At 34.9% G+C, this 18701-nt stretch overlaps 3 protein-coding genes across 10 annotated transcripts; 1 reads left to right on the top strand and 2 right to left on the bottom strand.

Moving 5' to 3' along the window:
• Nucleotides 1–320: 320 nt before the first annotated feature.
• Nucleotides 321–2240, bottom strand: LOC140803229 (U-box domain-containing protein 40-like). The gene has a single exon (XM_073158974.1). It carries the CDS (start codon nt 2048–2050, stop codon nt 437–439), a length of 1614 nt encoding a protein of 537 aa, XP_073015075.1. The 5' UTR covers nt 2051–2240; the 3' UTR covers nt 321–436.
• On the top strand, nt 2207–6044 carry LOC140803230 (uncharacterized). 3 transcript variants are annotated; one of them, XM_073158975.1, is made up of 5 exons: nt 2207–2337; nt 2609–2707; nt 3422–3486; nt 4627–4720; nt 5776–6044. In XM_073158975.1, the coding sequence occupies exons 1-5, from the start codon at nt 2287–2289 to the stop codon at nt 6004–6006; spliced, it is 540 nt and encodes a 179-aa protein (XP_073015076.1). In that variant the 5' UTR covers nt 2207–2286; the 3' UTR covers nt 6007–6044. The 3 variants fall into 3 exon arrangements, with proteins under 3 accessions (XP_073015076.1, XP_073015078.1, XP_073015077.1); XM_073158977.1 differs by lacking the exon at nt 5776–6044 and adding an exon at nt 4819–5766; XM_073158976.1 differs by having other exon boundaries at nt 2219–2337; nt 2651–2707.
• A 7230-nt stretch (nt 6045–13274) lies between these two features.
• On the bottom strand, nt 13275–17043 carry LOC140803228 (uncharacterized). 6 transcript variants are annotated; one of them, XM_073158969.1, is made up of 6 exons: nt 15562–17043; nt 15348–15491; nt 14678–15258; nt 14395–14543; nt 13782–14051; nt 13275–13714 (listed from the first exon to the last, which is right to left on the bottom strand). In XM_073158969.1, the coding sequence occupies exons 1-3, from the start codon at nt 16141–16143 to the stop codon at nt 15145–15147; spliced, it is 840 nt and encodes a 279-aa protein (XP_073015070.1). In that variant the 5' UTR covers nt 16144–17043; the 3' UTR covers nt 13275–13714; nt 13782–14051; nt 14395–14543; nt 14678–15144. The 6 variants fall into 6 exon arrangements, with proteins under 6 accessions (XP_073015070.1, XP_073015072.1, XP_073015074.1 ...); XM_073158971.1 differs by having other exon boundaries at nt 13782–13881; XM_073158973.1 differs by having other exon boundaries at nt 13782–13881; nt 14380–14543; nt 15348–17043.
• Between the last annotated feature and the right edge of the window lie 1658 nt (nt 17044–18701).

Here is an 18701-nt window from a genome sequence, read left to right as displayed (position 1 = left end):
TCGGTATTGCATGAAAAATAACGATATCCGATGGTTTCTTTCATATATCGGGCATAACAAGTTATATATACAATTGATTTCTGACAAATGTAAATATTGTTTCATAACAAAGTTTGTGCTTTCATTCTTTCTTTTTTTCCGTTATATTATGTTTTCTGATAAAAAAAAACGAGAATAATATGAAAATGAAAAATTAATTTGTTTAGAGAAGAAAAATAATTAGTACAAGAGCATCTTTATATGGATACCACTTCCGGATTGATCCATGAAACTATCACATGGAACAATAAATGATTATTGCTAACAAAAGAAACAAAGTCTAATGCACAAACAAAAAACTTATCATTATAATAAAGTAGCCATGAATATTGACGTGCTTCATCCAAACACCAATGATGATTATTTACACAACTTTCGTAATCACAAGAGCACACGACTAAGTTGAGTTGTGACCGGGACTCAGCCCAACTCGGTACCTCATTCCGCTCACTCCGCGCTTCATCACCGCCTCCCAATCGACCTCCTCCGCCTCCTCTTGTTTGCGCAAGCCCTCCATGATCCGCCTCGCTTTCTCCCTTGCCCGTTCACTCCCTGCCTCGGCCACTTCTCGCAACACCTCCGCCACACCTGCCTCCTGAGCTAAGCTTTTGAACCGCAAGCTTCCAAGACTCAACGAGTGAAGCGCAGCTACAGAGTTTTCCTGAGTCGACTCAGAGGCAATTTCTTTCCTATTTCTCAACACATCCGCCAGGCAACGCACGGCCCCGGCATCCAACAATGCCGCCCGGCCCTCATCGCACGTCGCCAGGTTACACACAATAAGCACTACCCGCGAGGCCACTTCTGTATCCTTCAATAGCCCCAAGAAAGCCCCGGCAGCCCCAAGCCTCACGATCTTCACTCGATTACTCTGCACCAAAGTTAAGTGGTACAACGCCAACGCCGAGTCAAGCCGGCAGGGCCGGCTTCCGGACCTCAGCGCATGAATCAACGGCTGCAACGCACCCAGAACCCCCATTGCAGTCCTATTCTCATCCTCGATCGCTAAACTAAATATCGCCCCCGCAGCATGTTCTTTCGACTCATCGAACCCATTCCTCAACAAATCAATCAACAAAGGAACTATTCCGGCTCTGACAATCTTAATCTTATTACCCTTTTCGATCGAAAGATTCACCACACAAGCCGCAGCGTTGGTCTGCACCGCAGCATACCGCGAAACCAGCACATTCTTCAGAGCAAACAGCAACGTTTCTGTGCAAAGCGCGGCTCTGGCTTCTTCATTGGTTCTCGTAATTTTTCTCAAAAGAATCACAGCTTGTTCTTGTTCATAAACATCTAAATTCAGTAGCTGGCTCACAAAGCTCTCGTCTTCCCCCGGAGACGGATTCGAAGACAGAGCAGAAACATAATTCGAAGAACCCTCATCAGCAACGAACTCTGACGAAGTAGAAGGCGAAGAAGAATACGAAAAGCAAGTGGGCCGAGTGGCGAAGGGCAAAAACGGCGTGGCGTTAGCGATAACAGATTCTTCGGAGCTGGAAGAACAGTACAAATTGCGAGGATTCAAGTCAGATGCAGCGTGTGAGAACAAAACCTCAGGAGTTTCCGCCACCCCCTTTAGCAGCTCCCTTTCCGAAACCCGAACCTTGGCGCTGTCGGGACTTTTAGCAGAAGTTGAGGAGCCCGTCATAGAACCGACAATGGACTCGATGTCCGAATAGATAGGCGGGATGGGCCGGACGCCCGACCCGGATTTCAAGCACCAGTTGAGAATGGTGGTCTTGAGTGCTAAATTCGGTATCACAGTCGAAAAATCAGGCGTGGAGCCGTCGGGTAAAGTGGGCGTGAAACCCAAATCTTTACACACTTGTACCGACAAACGCTCGAAGGTTTGTCCGGAGGAAACAACTGCAGGATCGAACATTAAAGAGTTCGAGATGGGGCAAAGGAACTCCGAAGGAGGAACCTGTTCCGCCGCCGCGGCTGAGGCGGAGGAAGATCTGCGGAAAGAGATAATTAATCGCCGGAATCTTCCATTTCTACCCATTTGCACCAAACTCCTCCCTCGATTCCCTGTTGGGTTTATCGATTCATGAACAAAATGGGTTCAAGGGATTAGGGTTGATAAAATTTCAGCTTTTTTTTTTTACTTTAAAGATTAGGTTTTTGTTAAAGTGCTGATGCTCATCAGGAGTGGAATCATGGGAGACTGCGTGTCGGAGTACGAAAGAGAGATGAGAGAAGGTGACAACAAAAACGACACCGTTTTGAGAATAACCAAATATGGATGCAAGCCTCCTTTGTAGTGTAATTACGAGATTAGCCTCGCAAATGGTATGTCAGTTTGACTTTGATTTTAGGATAATTGTATTAAAATCCCAAATACTATTTCAAAGTTTATGATTAGTCTCTAATATAAAATAAATATATTCTCACTCTCTGACAAAATCATTTCATATGTTTTAACTCTCTTGTAAACATCAAATTACCTAATTGACCTCATTTTTAATTAAAATCATTTTTAACTTTATTTATTTTGTTGAATCCATCTGTATTTAAGAGTTCAATACTATTACCCCAATCCCTCCATCGGCTTTGTGAGAAGAAATCTCATGGTGGGTCTGTGTGTAACATAATTTACTTGAAGCTCAAAATCTTGAAAACGTCGTGCAGAAAAAATAATCGAAGAGAAAATAAAGTGAAGGTGAGTTTCTTTCCTCAAACTTTCTCATTTTTTCATTAAATTCCAGCTTTTTGGACGAGTGAGTTTGTGTTTATTTGTTTCAATTTAATGATTCTCTTATATTTTTTATTATTATTGTGTGTTTTTATTTTTATAAATTCATTACTTTTTTGAGTTCCACTGATTGAACTTTGAAAAGTTAGGGTTTTGTATTATGATTTATTTTCAGAATAACGTAAAAGCAATACAAGTATCTTGTGGCCTTAATCATACAACTGTCTTATTTGAATACAAAGCAGCGTAAAGATGAATGCAGAAATTATTTTTAGATTTCTCGATTAATGAAATTTTATCCTCAATTTTTATATTTTAGTTCTTGAATGAGAAAGTTGCTAATTTTGTTTAAAAATTTCTGAAAAATTCTTTAAAGTCTTGAAATGTGCATATCAATTACTTTTGTATGTTTTTTTTATTAGGTGCTAAATGGAATATGAAAGTGGGTCTTGCAACCTATCGTTTTTGGGTAGCTGTAAATGCTAGAAAAAATTGTTTATTATTTCAATTTTCAGCGGTTGTAGTTTGATGGACATTTTTTAGAGGCTTGGAAAAAAATGTGCTGAGATTACTCCTGAAGCTATGATTCAGCAATACATAGCCCCCCAACACAATATGCACGTGACTTTGAACGACGATAATGATGTCCTAAATATGATTCATCTTCATATGTGTATGAAGCTCAGCATGATTGAATTGAGGGCAGAGAGTAAAAACGAACATGTCTGCAACAAAAATATTCGGAGGTAAAATATATTATCCCTGTTTAGTTTTGATAATTTTTTTATATTTTAATTTATCAAGCATGAAATTGTGCACTAGTTGAGATTATTGTGGTTATATAATTTGTTCTATGTTATGATAATATAAATATGTTTTGTTGCCATTATATGAGTTATTTGGCAATACTAATATTATTTACATTCCATATTTTGTATTTTTTATATTAAGTTATTTTATCTTGTACTTTACAAGTTTATATCATATTGGTAAGGGTTGATGAGGAAGACAGACAGAGAAATAGTGGTAACAAAGCTTATCAAGCCTCTTTGAGCAATACACTAGATGCTTGGATTAATTCATTCGTGGTGTAGGTCAAACATTCAAAGATGCTGCTGACTTTAGAATATGTGTTAAAAATTATGTTGTTGCTACAAGACGTTCATTTTCGTACAGATGATAGCGAAAACGTCACTGTTACTTGTACTGAGACTAGTTGTGGATGGAGAATTTATGCTTCTAAATACAAAGCATACAACATATTTGCGATCCGAAAATGCAATTTAGAACATATATGTGGTGAGAATAATCTACGTAGTAGAGGACATCCTAGAGCAGACGCAACATGGATAGCTAATGTGGTGAAAGGAAAACTTAGAGGAGAGCCCTCTTATCGTCCTTGTACAATTCAAAAAGACTTACAAAGAGATTATGGTGTAGAGTTAAACTATCGCAATGTGTGGAAGGGCAAGGAGTTAGCGATGCATGATATTCATGGCACAGATAAGGGATGCTATGATAGGCTAAGATGATATTGTCGAGCTGTTAAAGAAACGAATCCTGGAAGTGTTGCTGAGTGTGAGATTGATATTGAAACTAACAAATTTAAATGACTGTTCATTTGTTTTTAGGCATGTGTAATTGGTTTTGTTACTGGTTGTTGACCGTTGATTTTTTTGGACGGGACTCATATAAAGAATAAATTTAAAGGTTGTATATCCTACTTGCTGTGTCGAAGGATGCCAATGATGATCTTTTCACAATTGCTTATTCTGTTGTGGACACGGAGAATGATATTAATTTTGAATGGTTTTGTTATCATCTGAGAAGTGTTTTGCTTTCGTATCAAAGCATTCCATTCAATGTGTACATTTTTTCTCTGACAGACATCCTGGGATTATCAAGGCAGTTAAGCTACTATTTACGCGCAGTCACCATGCGTACTGCTTGAGACATTTAGTTGATAATTTTGTGAAAGTGGTACATAATCAATTACTTATTTTTATCTAGCCCGATTCTTTTTTTTTTCTTGTATATAAATAGATGTATTTAATCTGAATTTTTTGTAACCATTTTAGGTGTTGCGAAGCTATCCAAAACATAACAAAAAGCATTGGTCTTCGGTATTCAAAAAAGTTTCTTATGCTCCATCTTTACAGGAGCATGAACAACATATAAAAATATCCTAGAGTCCATGCCACTTGCTAGGGATTTTATTGTAAATTCTGAACCACAGAGTTGGGCAAATGCATTGTTTCTTGGCAATAGATGGAGTGTTATAAATAATAAGATCGCCGAATGTTGGAATAATTGGGTTAAAGCAGCTCGTTATCTCCCTATTGTGGGTGTGGTGGACCATATACGAGTTCAGATCATGAACATGATGCACCAACTATGTGAATCAACAGCTATGATGGTTAAAAAATTAAGTCCAAAAACGGAGAGAGCTATTGGTAGTGTATATGTGGAATCCCGGAAGTTGAGAGTGCACCGGTCTTGTAATTGGAGGTTTGAAGTAGTCGATGGTGAAAAATCATTTGCTATTGAATTGATAGCCATGACCTGTTCATGTAGATATTGGCGAATCAACAAGCTTCCTTACAAGCATGCTTGCGCCAAATATTGAGTCCAAGTCGTTGTCGTTTTATGATTTTTGCGACAAGTATTCAAAATTGAAATGTACCTCCAAACGTACAGAGGAATTATTAATCCTATCCCAATGTTTGACATTAATGAGTCTTATCTTGATGATCGAAATATAATCAATGCTCCTGATGTGAGGAGTCAGCCTGGTCGTAGCAAAACCAAGAGGATACCATCACAAATCGAATCACATGTGTTAAAGTGAAGTCGTTGTCATAAGGGAGGACATAACAGGCGTAGCTGCAAAGAAGCTATAAACTAGCAGTTATTGTTTCATGAAAATGGTGTTTCAATGTTTTTATTATTACTAACTATCTTACTGTTACTATCTTTCAATATTCAGTATTTTTGTTTATGATTGACACCTGAAATATTTTTCGAAACTTTAACAGGAAAAAGAGAGTGCTGGAAGGGGAATCAAGCATGTTGATACCAGTGAGAAGTCATACGCGTTAGAGTGGAAGCATTGGTGGTTTATGCATTATGTGATTGTTTTGTTTTTGAAATGTTGGGAAATAGTTGGTTTGCCTTACTATCATGTTGTTTTAGTGCTTGTTGATGTCTTGTATTCTTATATGTTCACTGGAAAAAAAACTTGGGCTTTAGCTTGTTGTTTATGTTAATCATTTAAGTTGGAGAATTTATTGTTTTGTTTGTGTTAGGTGTTAAGCACTTCAATATGTATTTCTATTTATTGTTATTTGTTTCTGGAAGGTTTGGTGTATCATTTGTTAATTTTTTAATGTTTGGTTTAAGAGGTGTTTCAAATGGTACATATCAATTTTGAAAAGATATCTGAGTACAAAAATTGCTTAATTTGGTATATTATGTGTAAACATGAGTACAAATATTAATAATTAGGTATATTTTGTCCACAAGAAAACTGTACTAATATTATACCGAAAATACAAAATATATGTCCAAATTAGAAGTTGTTTACTATTCAAACTTTAGTTAATTACTGTAATATTTAGTCATACATTAATATGAACAGAGATTTGAATACAAAATTTACTTTCTTGTGTATATTATGTGTAAATTAGAGTACAAATGTTAAATAATCGTGTATATTTTGAGCTAGAGAAAAAGATATATTTTCTGCCGAAATTGTAGTGCGTTAATTTCAAGGTACATAAATTGTCCGATTGAGTACATACGTTAAAGAATCGAGAACAATGTACACATGAATTGAGTACAATGACTTGTCAATCCAGCACATCCTAGAGTAGTTCATCTATTCATGCCTAGGATCACCAAATCATTATCCGACGAAGTTCTTGTATTTTGTCAATTTCAAAGTACATAAAATGTCCGATTGATATATAAGTTACATAATCCAGGACAATTTAACAGTTTATTGAGTACAATATTGTTTCCATCGATCAAGTCAAAATAAAATATTCGTCAGAGTTGATGTGTTGCCAATTTCGAGGTACGTAAAATGTCTAATTGAGTATATAAGTTAAACAATCGAGAACAATTTATATGTTGATTTGAGTACAACAGACGCATGTATTGAGCACATTATACGCATGAATTAATTACAATGTACATATGTACTGAGTACATTGTACCCATAAATTGAGTATCATGTTCGTATGAATTGAGTACAATGATTTGTCAATCCAGCACAATGTATAGTAGTTCATCTCTTATTGCCTAGGATCACCAAGTCATTATCTGATTGAATATATAAGTTACATAATCCAGGACAATTTAACAGTTTATTGAGTACAATATCTCTTCCATCCAACACCAAGATAAAATATTCTCTAGAGTAGTAGTGTGTCAATTTCAAAGTACATAAAATGTCTGATTGAGTATATATATTAAATAATCGAGCACAATTCACACGTGACTTGAATACAATGTATATTCAATCCAGCACCACGTAGAGTAGTTCATGCAACGATATATATGTACAAATTTTCAGTTTTACGTACAAAATTATGGCATGAAAACATAACGAGTATTGACAAAACAACTTCTTTATAGACGAATACATATGAGATACAATACTTCACCGAGTAAAGTAGAAGGATGAATATCATTTTATAGTACCATCACTTGATGTGTTGTACCAGAACTTCTAAAGCGTACAAGATCACTTCTCTTCTTTGTCTGTTTTTCGGGTGGACATAGGTTATTTCAAGGTAAATCCAACATATTCATCTATATTTTGATGAAAGTACATATCATATGTTATGAGGTACATTACACAATAAATCAAGTATACATGTGTTAAAATCGGGTATACATGTACATTAATCGAGTACTAAAATTCATATTATATGTCAATTTCATGAATTTTATATATCTTCAATTTGAGTACCCGATTTATGTACATGTATACCCGATTTTAAAACATGTATACCCGATTTATTGTGTATTGTACCTCGGTTATTTAATATATATAATCAATCAGACATTTTATGTACTTTGAAATTGACATAATAACATCTTCAGCCAGATAATGAATTGGTGATCCTAGCATGAATATATGAACTACTCTACACTGTGCTGGATTGACAAGTCATTATATTCGATTCATGTGTTCATTGTACTCAATTTATGGGTACACTGTTGTAATGCCCGAGATTTAATCACTGTAATCAGACATGGATTAATTAACATAATTGAGATTTCAGGAGCGAAAGGATGATACGAAGGGAGAAGCTGGGCGTCATGCACTACAATAAAAATTGTAACGCCCCAAAAATTTAAAGTCCACGCGAACCATATGCATGCAAATATTAAATTCCTTTATATTTTTATTGCACGAATTATTTATGTGGTGCATTCTGACATGTTTAAAATATATTTTCTGCATGGTTGCATTAAACTGTTTTTTTTAAAGGTTATTCAAGTGACGACCAAGGAACGGAGACCGGGGGCTGTAAATGTGAAAAATGTTTTAATTAAATAATTAATTTAATTATTTAATTTAGGGGAGTTGTTTTCTCATTCTTTTGAAACCAAGAATTTTTAAGGTGATTTTTATACGCCGGGACTAACTTTTTTATCGGTGTTGGAATTTTTAACAAAAATTCGATCTTTTAGCAGTCCGGCTATTTAATTCACTAATTAATTTTTTTATGAAAAATTTTTTTAGCCTAGCTTGCACTAGTGGGCTTAATTAAATTAATTAGGCCTTAAGTCTAATTATTGAGATTGGTTGGCATATAAACTAGATTAAACCTAAACCTAGCGCTCACTCTCACGCCGCACAGATTTTACTCAAAAAATAAAAGAAAGCTTTCTCCTCGGCTGCTTCTTTTCTCGGCCGTGAGGAGTAAGCTTTGTGCTTCACGGTTTTGAGTGCGTATCGCCTCGGTTCCTCTCCGTTCTTCGTCGTCGTCGGTATATCGTGCGTTTATTACGCAAAGGCACGCCAATATCTTCCTTTTTCTCATCCATTGCATCATATATCGATTAAAGAAAAGCATGTGCAAAGATTATGAAGTTTTATTACGGTTTTTACGTATTCGTGTTGCGATCTAACGTGTTCATGTATCGATTCATGTCTTGCTTGTTTTAGGGGACTGCCATGATTTTACATGATGTCTAGGTAGCGTTTTTCTGGGCAAACCACAGCCACACGTACACACCACAACCAGCAGAAAACATAAGATCAAGGGAACCATCGGCTGTGGGTGTTGTCAAGGGGGTTTGGGTTTCGGGTTCCATGTTAGGGAGACAGGCTTGGCCTGGGCTGGGGCCAGGGCTCGGCCAGGGGTTGTTCATGGTCTAGGGAGAGTCCTATCCATGCTAGGACTCGATCTGGATGGAGCAGGGAGGAGTCCTTGCAAGCAAGGACTCCACCCGAGAAGCTGCACCAAGAGGTGCAGGCTTCGCACGTTCGGTCTAGGGCAGGGGCTCGTTCCAGGCTTGCTGGGCAGGGTCAAGGCGAGTCCTCAGGGTCCTAGGTAAGGGTTAGGCACGTGGGTTCGTGGCCAGGGTGGTCGGCTAGGGACCTGTAGGCAGAAACGAAGGGTGCACACACAGCACAACTCTCGGCCAGCACATGCACTCCCAAGGTAGTTTCGTTTTTCAGCTTTGGGGAAATACCTTGACAAACTTAGAGTCCAGTAGGGTACTTTGTCATGTTGGGCAAGTTTTGGTTCGATATGGTTCGGGGGTAACTCGATAAAATTAGGAGATGGCTCGGGGTCGAAGTTCGAGTGTCAAATTGAGTTTTAAAAGTAAAGAAAATTGGAAAATGTATCACGAGGGTTGGGTCGTGGTCCATAAAAGCTAAAATAATATAAAAAGACTAAATTTAGAATTTAAGAATTTTATATTAAAGTTTGGTATTTTTCGGGATTAAAACACCGTTAAAATAACTATTAAAAGATAAATCGAAAAGTCTAAGTTTTAAGCCAAATAAAAAATTACGAGAAAATTCTTATAAGCTTAAATTTTTATTTGGGACATGTTAGAGTCACGAAATCAAGAAAAAAGTCGATTTTGTAAAAAGTCGAGTCCAGGGGTAAAACGATCTTTTTACACCTAAAATTAGTAACGGTCATGGCAGTGCCCTAAATGCTGTTTTTATGATATTATGATCATTGTTAAATGCTTATGAGATGTTCATGATTTATTTATGATTTATTTTAAATGTCCATGAAATTTTATGATTTAAGTTGACATTTAAAATACATGGTGCATGCTTGGCTTCAAAAGAAAATATATTCATGCATGATTTTATAAGGTGATGAAAACATGAAAATATTGATGAAAGTGAAGTAATTGTGACTATGAGGATTTGAGGATTTGAGGTTATGATCAAGAATAGGCCAAGGCTCAGTTGACGATCCTGTGTCGCTGATGTCCCCGCCGCCCAGTACTGTGGTTTCATGTAGATGGTACCATCGTCATGTCATGTCACGTCAGGAAAGTCACAATTAACGATATGAATTCAATCAAGAAAAAGATAAAGTTATGATCATGAAAAGAATCACGTCATGCTATTATGTCATGTTATCATGTTATGTTATGATCAAGGAAAAGGTAAAGGTAAGGTTCATGTCATGCATATCACGAAAAGGTTATTTTACGTAAAAGTATTTTCACTGTTGCATGGGATTTTATATCTATTACTCGTTACAAAGATTTGGTGTGTTGAGTCTTTAGACTCACTAGGTGTTATGGATGCAGGTGAGGTTGAGGGAGGACTTGACGTATGAGGTGACCGGACTGAAGGTGTACACAACCCGAGGACCAGCGCTTCTACTATTTCCGCACTCATGATTTCATTTATGATTGTACGCAAAAAGGTTTTTAAGATCATTTATTTATGCTTTAGAGTGGTTTTGGAGAGGAGTATATATTTTATGTTTATTGCTTTTTAGGTTTGGTAACTCATGCGATGATTTTAATTTTTATGACGATTTCACTTGATTTTAAAATACTAGCTAGCGAAAGTTCTAGATCATGGGCAAAATATTTTATTAAAATATTTTCATGGGTGGACCGAGAAAAAAAAAAATTTAGTACATTTTAAACAAAAGAACACCGGACGTTTCAAAAATCGTGTACAGAACGTTTGGCGCCCGAAGGGTAGAAAAAGATCGCCTGAGCGCCAGTGCACCACAAGATTTGAATTTGGACAGAAATTCTGGCGCCCGAGCGGTAGAAAATGACCGCTCGAGCGCCAGTGTATGTCAAGTTGAGGCTCGGACAGAACGTTCCGCTCCCGAGCAGTAGTTTATGACCGCCCGAGCGTCGCTTGAAATACAAGAAAATAAGCCATGTATCTTGGCCATGCAAGTGGATGTTTATATATGTATATTAAGCCTTCATTCCTTCAGGATCAGTAAGGAAAAACATAGAAAGCTTCAGAGAAAGAGCTGTGAAAATCTTTACGCCTTTATATATTTTAGATTTGTGATTGTGCAAGATCTGCCCGTCTGATTTTCGATCTGACTTCAGTACTGTGTTCCTATCGACAAAGACTTCAACTGGACGTAAGTTTTCTTATGTTTTGATATGATTTGAAAATATGATGTTGAAGGATTTGGATATGATTCATATATGATGTTCTTGACATAGTAGACATCGTATAATCGAAACCGGATTGAAGAACAGATACCATATGAAATTGTTATGATTTTCAGAATGGATTTGATTGAGATTTGATACCAGATTTGTATTGTTATAGATTGATTATGAGTTATTGGTATATACTGATCTGTATTACCGGTACTTTGGAATTATACTATTGTGCCGTCAGAATTTGATAAAACTGAGATGTCTTGATTTGAATGGTATATTGATACATTATATTCGATTGTCATTGCCAAATTGATATTGACAGGTTTTGAATCCGAGACTTCAACAGAGTCAGATTGACAGAAAGAAAGGTATAAATCAATGTTAACCGGGAGATCGAATTGAGTCAGATTGGACTTGGGTTTCCCAAAAATCACATACTTTACTTTATTGCATTGATGTTTGTAATTTAATGATATTGATATGCCTAGTATATTGATTTATAGCAAAGCGTGTATTGAGTCATGGCGGAGATGCCTAGTCATTGGCGGATATGCCGAGACACTGGATGATTGAATTATATCGATGTTGCTTAGGAGTAGATCGACTCCTATCGTTGAAATTCGATATATGTATCAATGTCTAGGAACCGGGATCCCTAGATTAGAGATGAGTCGAGTATGAGATGACGAGTCACTAGTTGAATTACAGTTTTATATCGATTCATGTTTTCAAAATTGATACATGTTATTGATGACTATTTACGCTTTTATATATGTTTTTAGATGATTGCATTTATTCATTGTTTATATTGGGATTATATTATCACCGGAGTTATCCGGCTGTTGTCGTGTTTGTATGTGTGCATGACAACAGGTGGGACAGGATCAGGGTCAAGAAGAGGATGAGAGAGGAAAAGTTAGCATGGAGATCCAAATCAGAAGTAGATAAGCTTCAGCACTTGATATATAGTAGTTGAACCCTAGTTGATTTAATGTATTGAGTACAAGACATGTACTTTACTTTTGATATGTATATCAGAGTGATTCCATTACGTTCCGCATTTGTATTTAAAAAAATAAAAATTTAGACCATGTTTATCATAACTGATTGAATTATTCCCAAGAACGATTAAGAAATGAATTAGCGTCCGGGTCCCCACAACTGTACTCAATACATATGTACATTGTAATCAATTCATGTGTATATTGTGCTCAATATATTCATCTATTGTACTCAAATCGTGTGTACATTATCCTTGATTACTTACTCAACATGTAAATTATTCTCGATTATTTAACTTATATACTCAATTAGACATTTTAAGTACCTAGAAATTGACACACTACAACTCTAGATAATATTATATCCTGGAGATCGATGGAAGAGATATTGTACTCAATAAAAGTTTAAATTATCCTTGATTATTTAACTTATATACTCAATCGGACATTTTATGTATTTTAAAATTGACATAATAACAACTTCACCTAGATAATGAATTGGTGATCCTAGCATGAATAGATGAACTACTCTACGTTGTTCTGGATTGGAAAGTCATTGTACTCGTTTCATGTGTTCATTGTACTCAATTTATGGGCACACTGAACTCAATATGTATGTACATTGTAATCAATTCATGTGTATATTGTGCTCAATTTGTGTATACATTGTCCTCTATTAGTTAAATACTATTGTGTGTTTACTAATGTATGACTAAATATTAGATTAGTTAGATATACTCGATTATTTATCATTTGTACTCATAGTTAAACATAATATACCCAATAAAACAATTTTTGTACCCAATTTTCTGTTCTAAATTGATATGTACAATTTAAAATACCACATAAACCAAACTCTGAAAAGTGAACAAATGATACAACAAACTTTCCCAGAAACAAATAAATTTTAATATAAATACATATTGAACTTCGTAACAGCTAACACAAACACGACAATAATCAATTGTGTGTCTTCATTACATAATTTAAACCAACAAAACAACATAGACTTGAAATGTTCAAACTCCAGTACTACTGTAACTTCTTAACCATCAGAATATTGAGGAGTAATTAATTACTCAAACTTGTTTTTCAACAATATATTTTCATCAGATATTATTGTGGCAGCCAAACGTTCTAGATAAGTGTCCATCTTCACATCCTGTGCATAGCTCTAGATCTCATATGTGTCACGGGCTAGACACTCCAACCACATGCATGCATAGATGCCACAATCGAGGGTTGCACCTTGTTGACGACAAGGTTCTCTTAACATTGGCTCACTTACAAGTTCGAATGCCGATAAGTGACGTATGGAACCAGCCAAAAACTTTGTCTGCAACAAACAATACTTTCAAAATTTAATCTTAATTAGTATTTAAATATATTATGGTTAAACTTACATAAACTTTGGCTGTCCCAACTGCGAATGGATCATGCATGGAGCTCCATAGTTTAAATATCCCTTCATCTCTTTTGTAAACCAACAAAAACCAATGCCACCTATCATTCATAGGGAAAATGATGTATCTGCATCTTCTAAATAATTCTCCAGTCAGTTCCTGCAGTCTGACCATCGTGAAAGATGTCATCAGTGAAAGAAAAGCTCCATAATCGTCCCGATGTACCATCGATCTTTTCCCATGTTGTTCCAATTTTGTAAGGATTTCTTTCTACACATTCAAGAACACATATACTCATTTATCTTAATAAAGTAAAACGAAAACAAAAAAACCGCAAAACTCGGACTGCTACGAACCTGCACCATTGTGTCCATGCAATAAATCTCAAATCCATGCTGAAACTTTGCTTTTGCATAATTCTCATATAAACATTAATTATCTCAGACTCAACAAGATCACCAAAATGAAAATGACATAATATCGGTCCACTTAAACTCATAACCTTATCTTGCCAAATGACAACACTACAAAATAGAAAATTCAATTTCATTAAAAAAATTAGGACACATTATTACGAAAATAAGAAGAAGAAACATACGGAAGATCAACGTACTCCAATTTTTTTCTAGCAAAAAAGTTTGTCACCAATTTTCTCTCTTCATCATCAGCTTCTTCATGTCCACAGAAATCTGATCTACCTTGAAAATCATCCATGGCAACCTTGCCAGGAGTATTGCCTTTCTTCCCAAAGTCTATAACTTCCTTTCCAAAAACGGCGATATATTCAGCAATATAACAGAAAATACAAACATCAATAACAACAATAGTACTGAAAAGCAGAAAAACTAAATTAAACTTAATACAATCGATTTGGAAATAATTGACACTTCATTTACCTGTTTTGTCACCTTCCTCTTATGTCTTGTGTTGAGCTAGGTGGAGTCACAAACATGAAACCTTTTTTTTTTTCTTCACACGATCATCCCTAGCCCTCACATGATCCGCAATTGAAGATTGAAAAATTGTTTTCTTCTCCACTTCAGAAGTAGCAACAAAACTACCACCATTGCTCTCATCAACCGAAGCATTCAAAGAATGGGATTCATCTAACTTTTCTTTTCTTTAGCCAAATCAAAAACAACTTATTTTACCACTACGTCAACAAAATCACCAAAGTTAGCTCTTGCATCATGTGCTAACTCAAAAGTCATATTTTCTTCTGTTTGATCAACCATTTCCTCATATTAAACAACATTGTCACGTTTATCCACCAAAAACCTTTTTCCCTTCATTCTACGTCGAACTTTTTCACCCTCTAATTCAGCACATCTCTTTCTCAGCATCTTTATATCATCCATTTGTTTCATGACAAGTTCTCAAAACGTTTTACTTCAGATCTATTCGTTTCTTGCTTTAAAACAAGATTCATGTCCACTAACAACTTCTCATCCTCACAAAATGGATGTATCAACAGAACCTATTCACAATTAAAAATAAATTGAACTGTCAATCAACTAAACATTAATTTTTCACAACTAGATTAATAATCTAAAATAATATAAGTACCTGAGTTGAATCTATGCGTTTCAACAATGTTATAGTGTCAGCTGCATTTAGTGGGATCTTTATTTTCCCCCAACTAAAAAACCGAGGGTAAACATTTAAACCACGCCTTACTCCTAAAACTGGGACTGTCTCATATAACCAAGCCTAAAACAAAAAATAAAATAAAAGTTAATGAAAAATACTAAGATCATAATTAGTAAAGCTGAATACTAACCATTAATCCAACCGTGCATCCATCAACATAAAGCTTTTTCACGATCTGACATATTTCTCGATATAAAAATCGGAAGGCAGAATCTCCCCAAGCATATTTAAAAAATATCGTAAGATCATTGAGATAAGGAAATATAAATCTAGAAGTGATAAAATTTCCCGTGTGAAATATTATGCAGTTGAAAATGAACAAAATGAAAGTTCTCACAAAATCATCAATATCACATTCATCGTCACTTCTTGCAAGGAAAATCAATTTTTCATAAATGACTATTCGGGTGGCATTGGTGACCTTGCCGTCAAAATGACGTGTTAAAAATTTGGACTCCAGTTTTAGGTCCAAGTCAACTGGTTGTCCAATATGATGTAGGCCGAGCACAATAGAGAAATCAGCTGATTTGAAAGGGATGGTAATGTTATCACCAACAAAAAAAGTACATGAATCACCCTGAAATCTATTTAGAAAATAATCAATCTGTCCACTACTAATAGCAAGGACTGGCATATCAATCCATTTGGTGAAAGGAGTATCATTTATCCGACTCATATGCTGCTCACATAGAATTGGCTTCAATTCTCCCATCACAGTTTTAAAATAAGGAGGGGAACATCGTGAAAATTATTCTTTACCACTCTTCATCTCATGATAATCATGAATTAGTTTGTCTTCTGCAGTAGTTTCTACATTAAAATACAAAAAACAATTATAAAATAATTATTAGAAACACAATTACAAAAAAGAAGAAGAAACAAAACATAATTGCATATACACAAAACAAAAAATAGCATTTAGACATGTCTATTTGATCTACAAATCTAGCCATGGTATTAGACGCAAAAAATTTAATTGCAGTGGCCACAACAGTAGACGGAAAATAAATAATCAAATAAAAATTGAATTGTGCATAACACAAAGAATTTGGAAAAACAGCTTCGAAATCAAGCACAACTACTAATTTTTGAATTTAATAAAAATTTCATAAAATATTAACAGTACAACTAAAAAATCGAATGAATTACAATATCGAGAAAAAAGCCTATAAATTGGGGAAAAAAGGTTGTCCATAACTAAAACAAACAATAATAGTTTCAAAACCACAAAAAAGTTTCCACAATTAACAAACACTAGACATTGAGGAAAATGTGGTTCTCGTTCGTACCTTGCTTGGATTTCTTCTTATTTCTAGTTCTTCGACATTTATTCGAGGTGCTAGCTTTTGCAGATTTGTTTGTCGCTTTTTTTCCCTATTTGCTGCGTCCCAGTTGAAGCTTTCCCTCTTTGTGGTGATATTATTCTACCGATAGAAGCTGCGCTGTAGAAGGGAGAGAAGATATAATACAATAATAAAGTAATAGTATCAGCAAAATAATATAAGTAGGAGGGTAGTAATGAGTTTTAATCAAATATGAGGGTAATTCTGTATTTTCCTCTTCATTGGGGAGTTTAAACATACAAATACAATTTGTCAGGCATTGAATATATAAATATATTAATGATTGGGGTACTGACCATAAAGTTCAGAACTCAAATATGAATTTATGGGCAATTTGATGTTTGTTTTAAGGGTGGATAAATAGTTAAATACCAATTGCAGTTGAATTATATTCGGGAAAATTTATTAAAACGCCCAATCAAAAAACTTTTCTATTAAAAAACCTAAGCAAACTTTTAACTGGTCGGGAACTTTTTTATCTAAATTTTAGATAACAAATAATAATATAAATAATTAAGTCAATATTTACTATTGTCTCCAAAATTTCTCTTTACTCTATTGTTTATTAAATGACTAATGTCATTTTGCATATAGTTGAAATAATTAATTAAATATAATTTTTCTAATTTTGAAATTAATGCTTTTTCTATATATACTTTTAATTAAGAATGATATAATCAATTAAAAATGCATCCGATCAATATTGGATCAAACAATAGAGGCCAATAGCACTAACTTTTTTATGGTTCAAACAATATGGAAATAAGGTAAAAAATTACAATTCCCTACAAAGACAAACTCTCAACAGATCCTCGCTCTTTCGAGCGTGGCGTTTTTCTCGTGACAGGAACAAAACAACAGGGAAAGACCCGGTCAACCGAGGGCTCGAGGAGGAGTTTTCTTTACTTAAGAGAGAATGAGAAGTGAGTTGAAATGCTTTCTTTTTCATTTTTGGTTTTGGAGCTTTCGGCCCCTCTTGATTTTTTTCGTAACTAAGAGGGGGATGGAGTCTAAATCAGTGAACATTAGTGAACCTGTTGGGGTAATCGGATTTTTCGTGTCTAAAATGCAGCGGAAGTTTTAAAAATTCTATTTGACATTCAAATAATGTCCAAATGGTTTAAACAATTAAGCATTTATAGGGTATTTATGAATATATCTTTGGTGATTTAATCACTTGGCACAAACTATTTTTTCGGGGTTAGTGGATATAGCTCTTGTAGTATTCCCTACGAACGTTCTTCTTGAAATCGTCTCTTCAATTCTCCTAATCTGGTCTACGACTAGATCACTTTTTCTTCTTCTAAATTGCACTAGAAATTGAGAAGTATTTTAACATTGAGATCAAAAAACTGAAGGCGACTCAAACACTTTGTTTTCTTGATGAAGGCCGAAATTTTTGAGAGAGATTTTAGGATGCCTTTTTCGAAAAACACAATGCAATGGAGGCTAGGGTTGTGGCTTCCTTACCAAATATTGAATCCTTAAACTACTTTTCATAATTGTAGGTTTAGGTTCCTTAATTAAAATTAATGGATTTAATTAATTAATTTAAACTAGTCCAACTAGTTTAATTAGTTAATATATTAAAGTCTATTAAAACTTATGTATTTAGCATGTTGGACTTGTATCCCTACAAGCTCATTATACATAGCCTATTTACATTAAATCTTTTATAAAATCCACCTTTGAGTTTAATAATTTAAATTCTCTCCCAATTTAAATTATTATAAATTCAACTACTTGAATATTTTATATCGTAAATTTATATAAATTCAACTTTTTGAATTGTCTCAACGGGAACAAATTATCCAGTGATTTAGGGATACAGTTAGCCGTGAATTCACAACTCTTCGTGATTCACGACATTTTACTTTATTTGTGCTTATCCTAATTTGCTTCATTCCATGCACCAACATTTGATCAT

Source organism: Primulina eburnea, chromosome 10 (genome assembly GCF_022965805.1).
Source record: "Primulina eburnea isolate SZY01 chromosome 10, ASM2296580v1, whole genome shotgun sequence".
NCBI classification, from domain to species: Eukaryota; Viridiplantae; Streptophyta; class Magnoliopsida; order Lamiales; family Gesneriaceae; genus Primulina; species Primulina eburnea.
The sequence above is the reverse complement of the archived record's forward strand: the minus strand, read 5'-3'. Positions and strand labels throughout refer to the sequence as shown.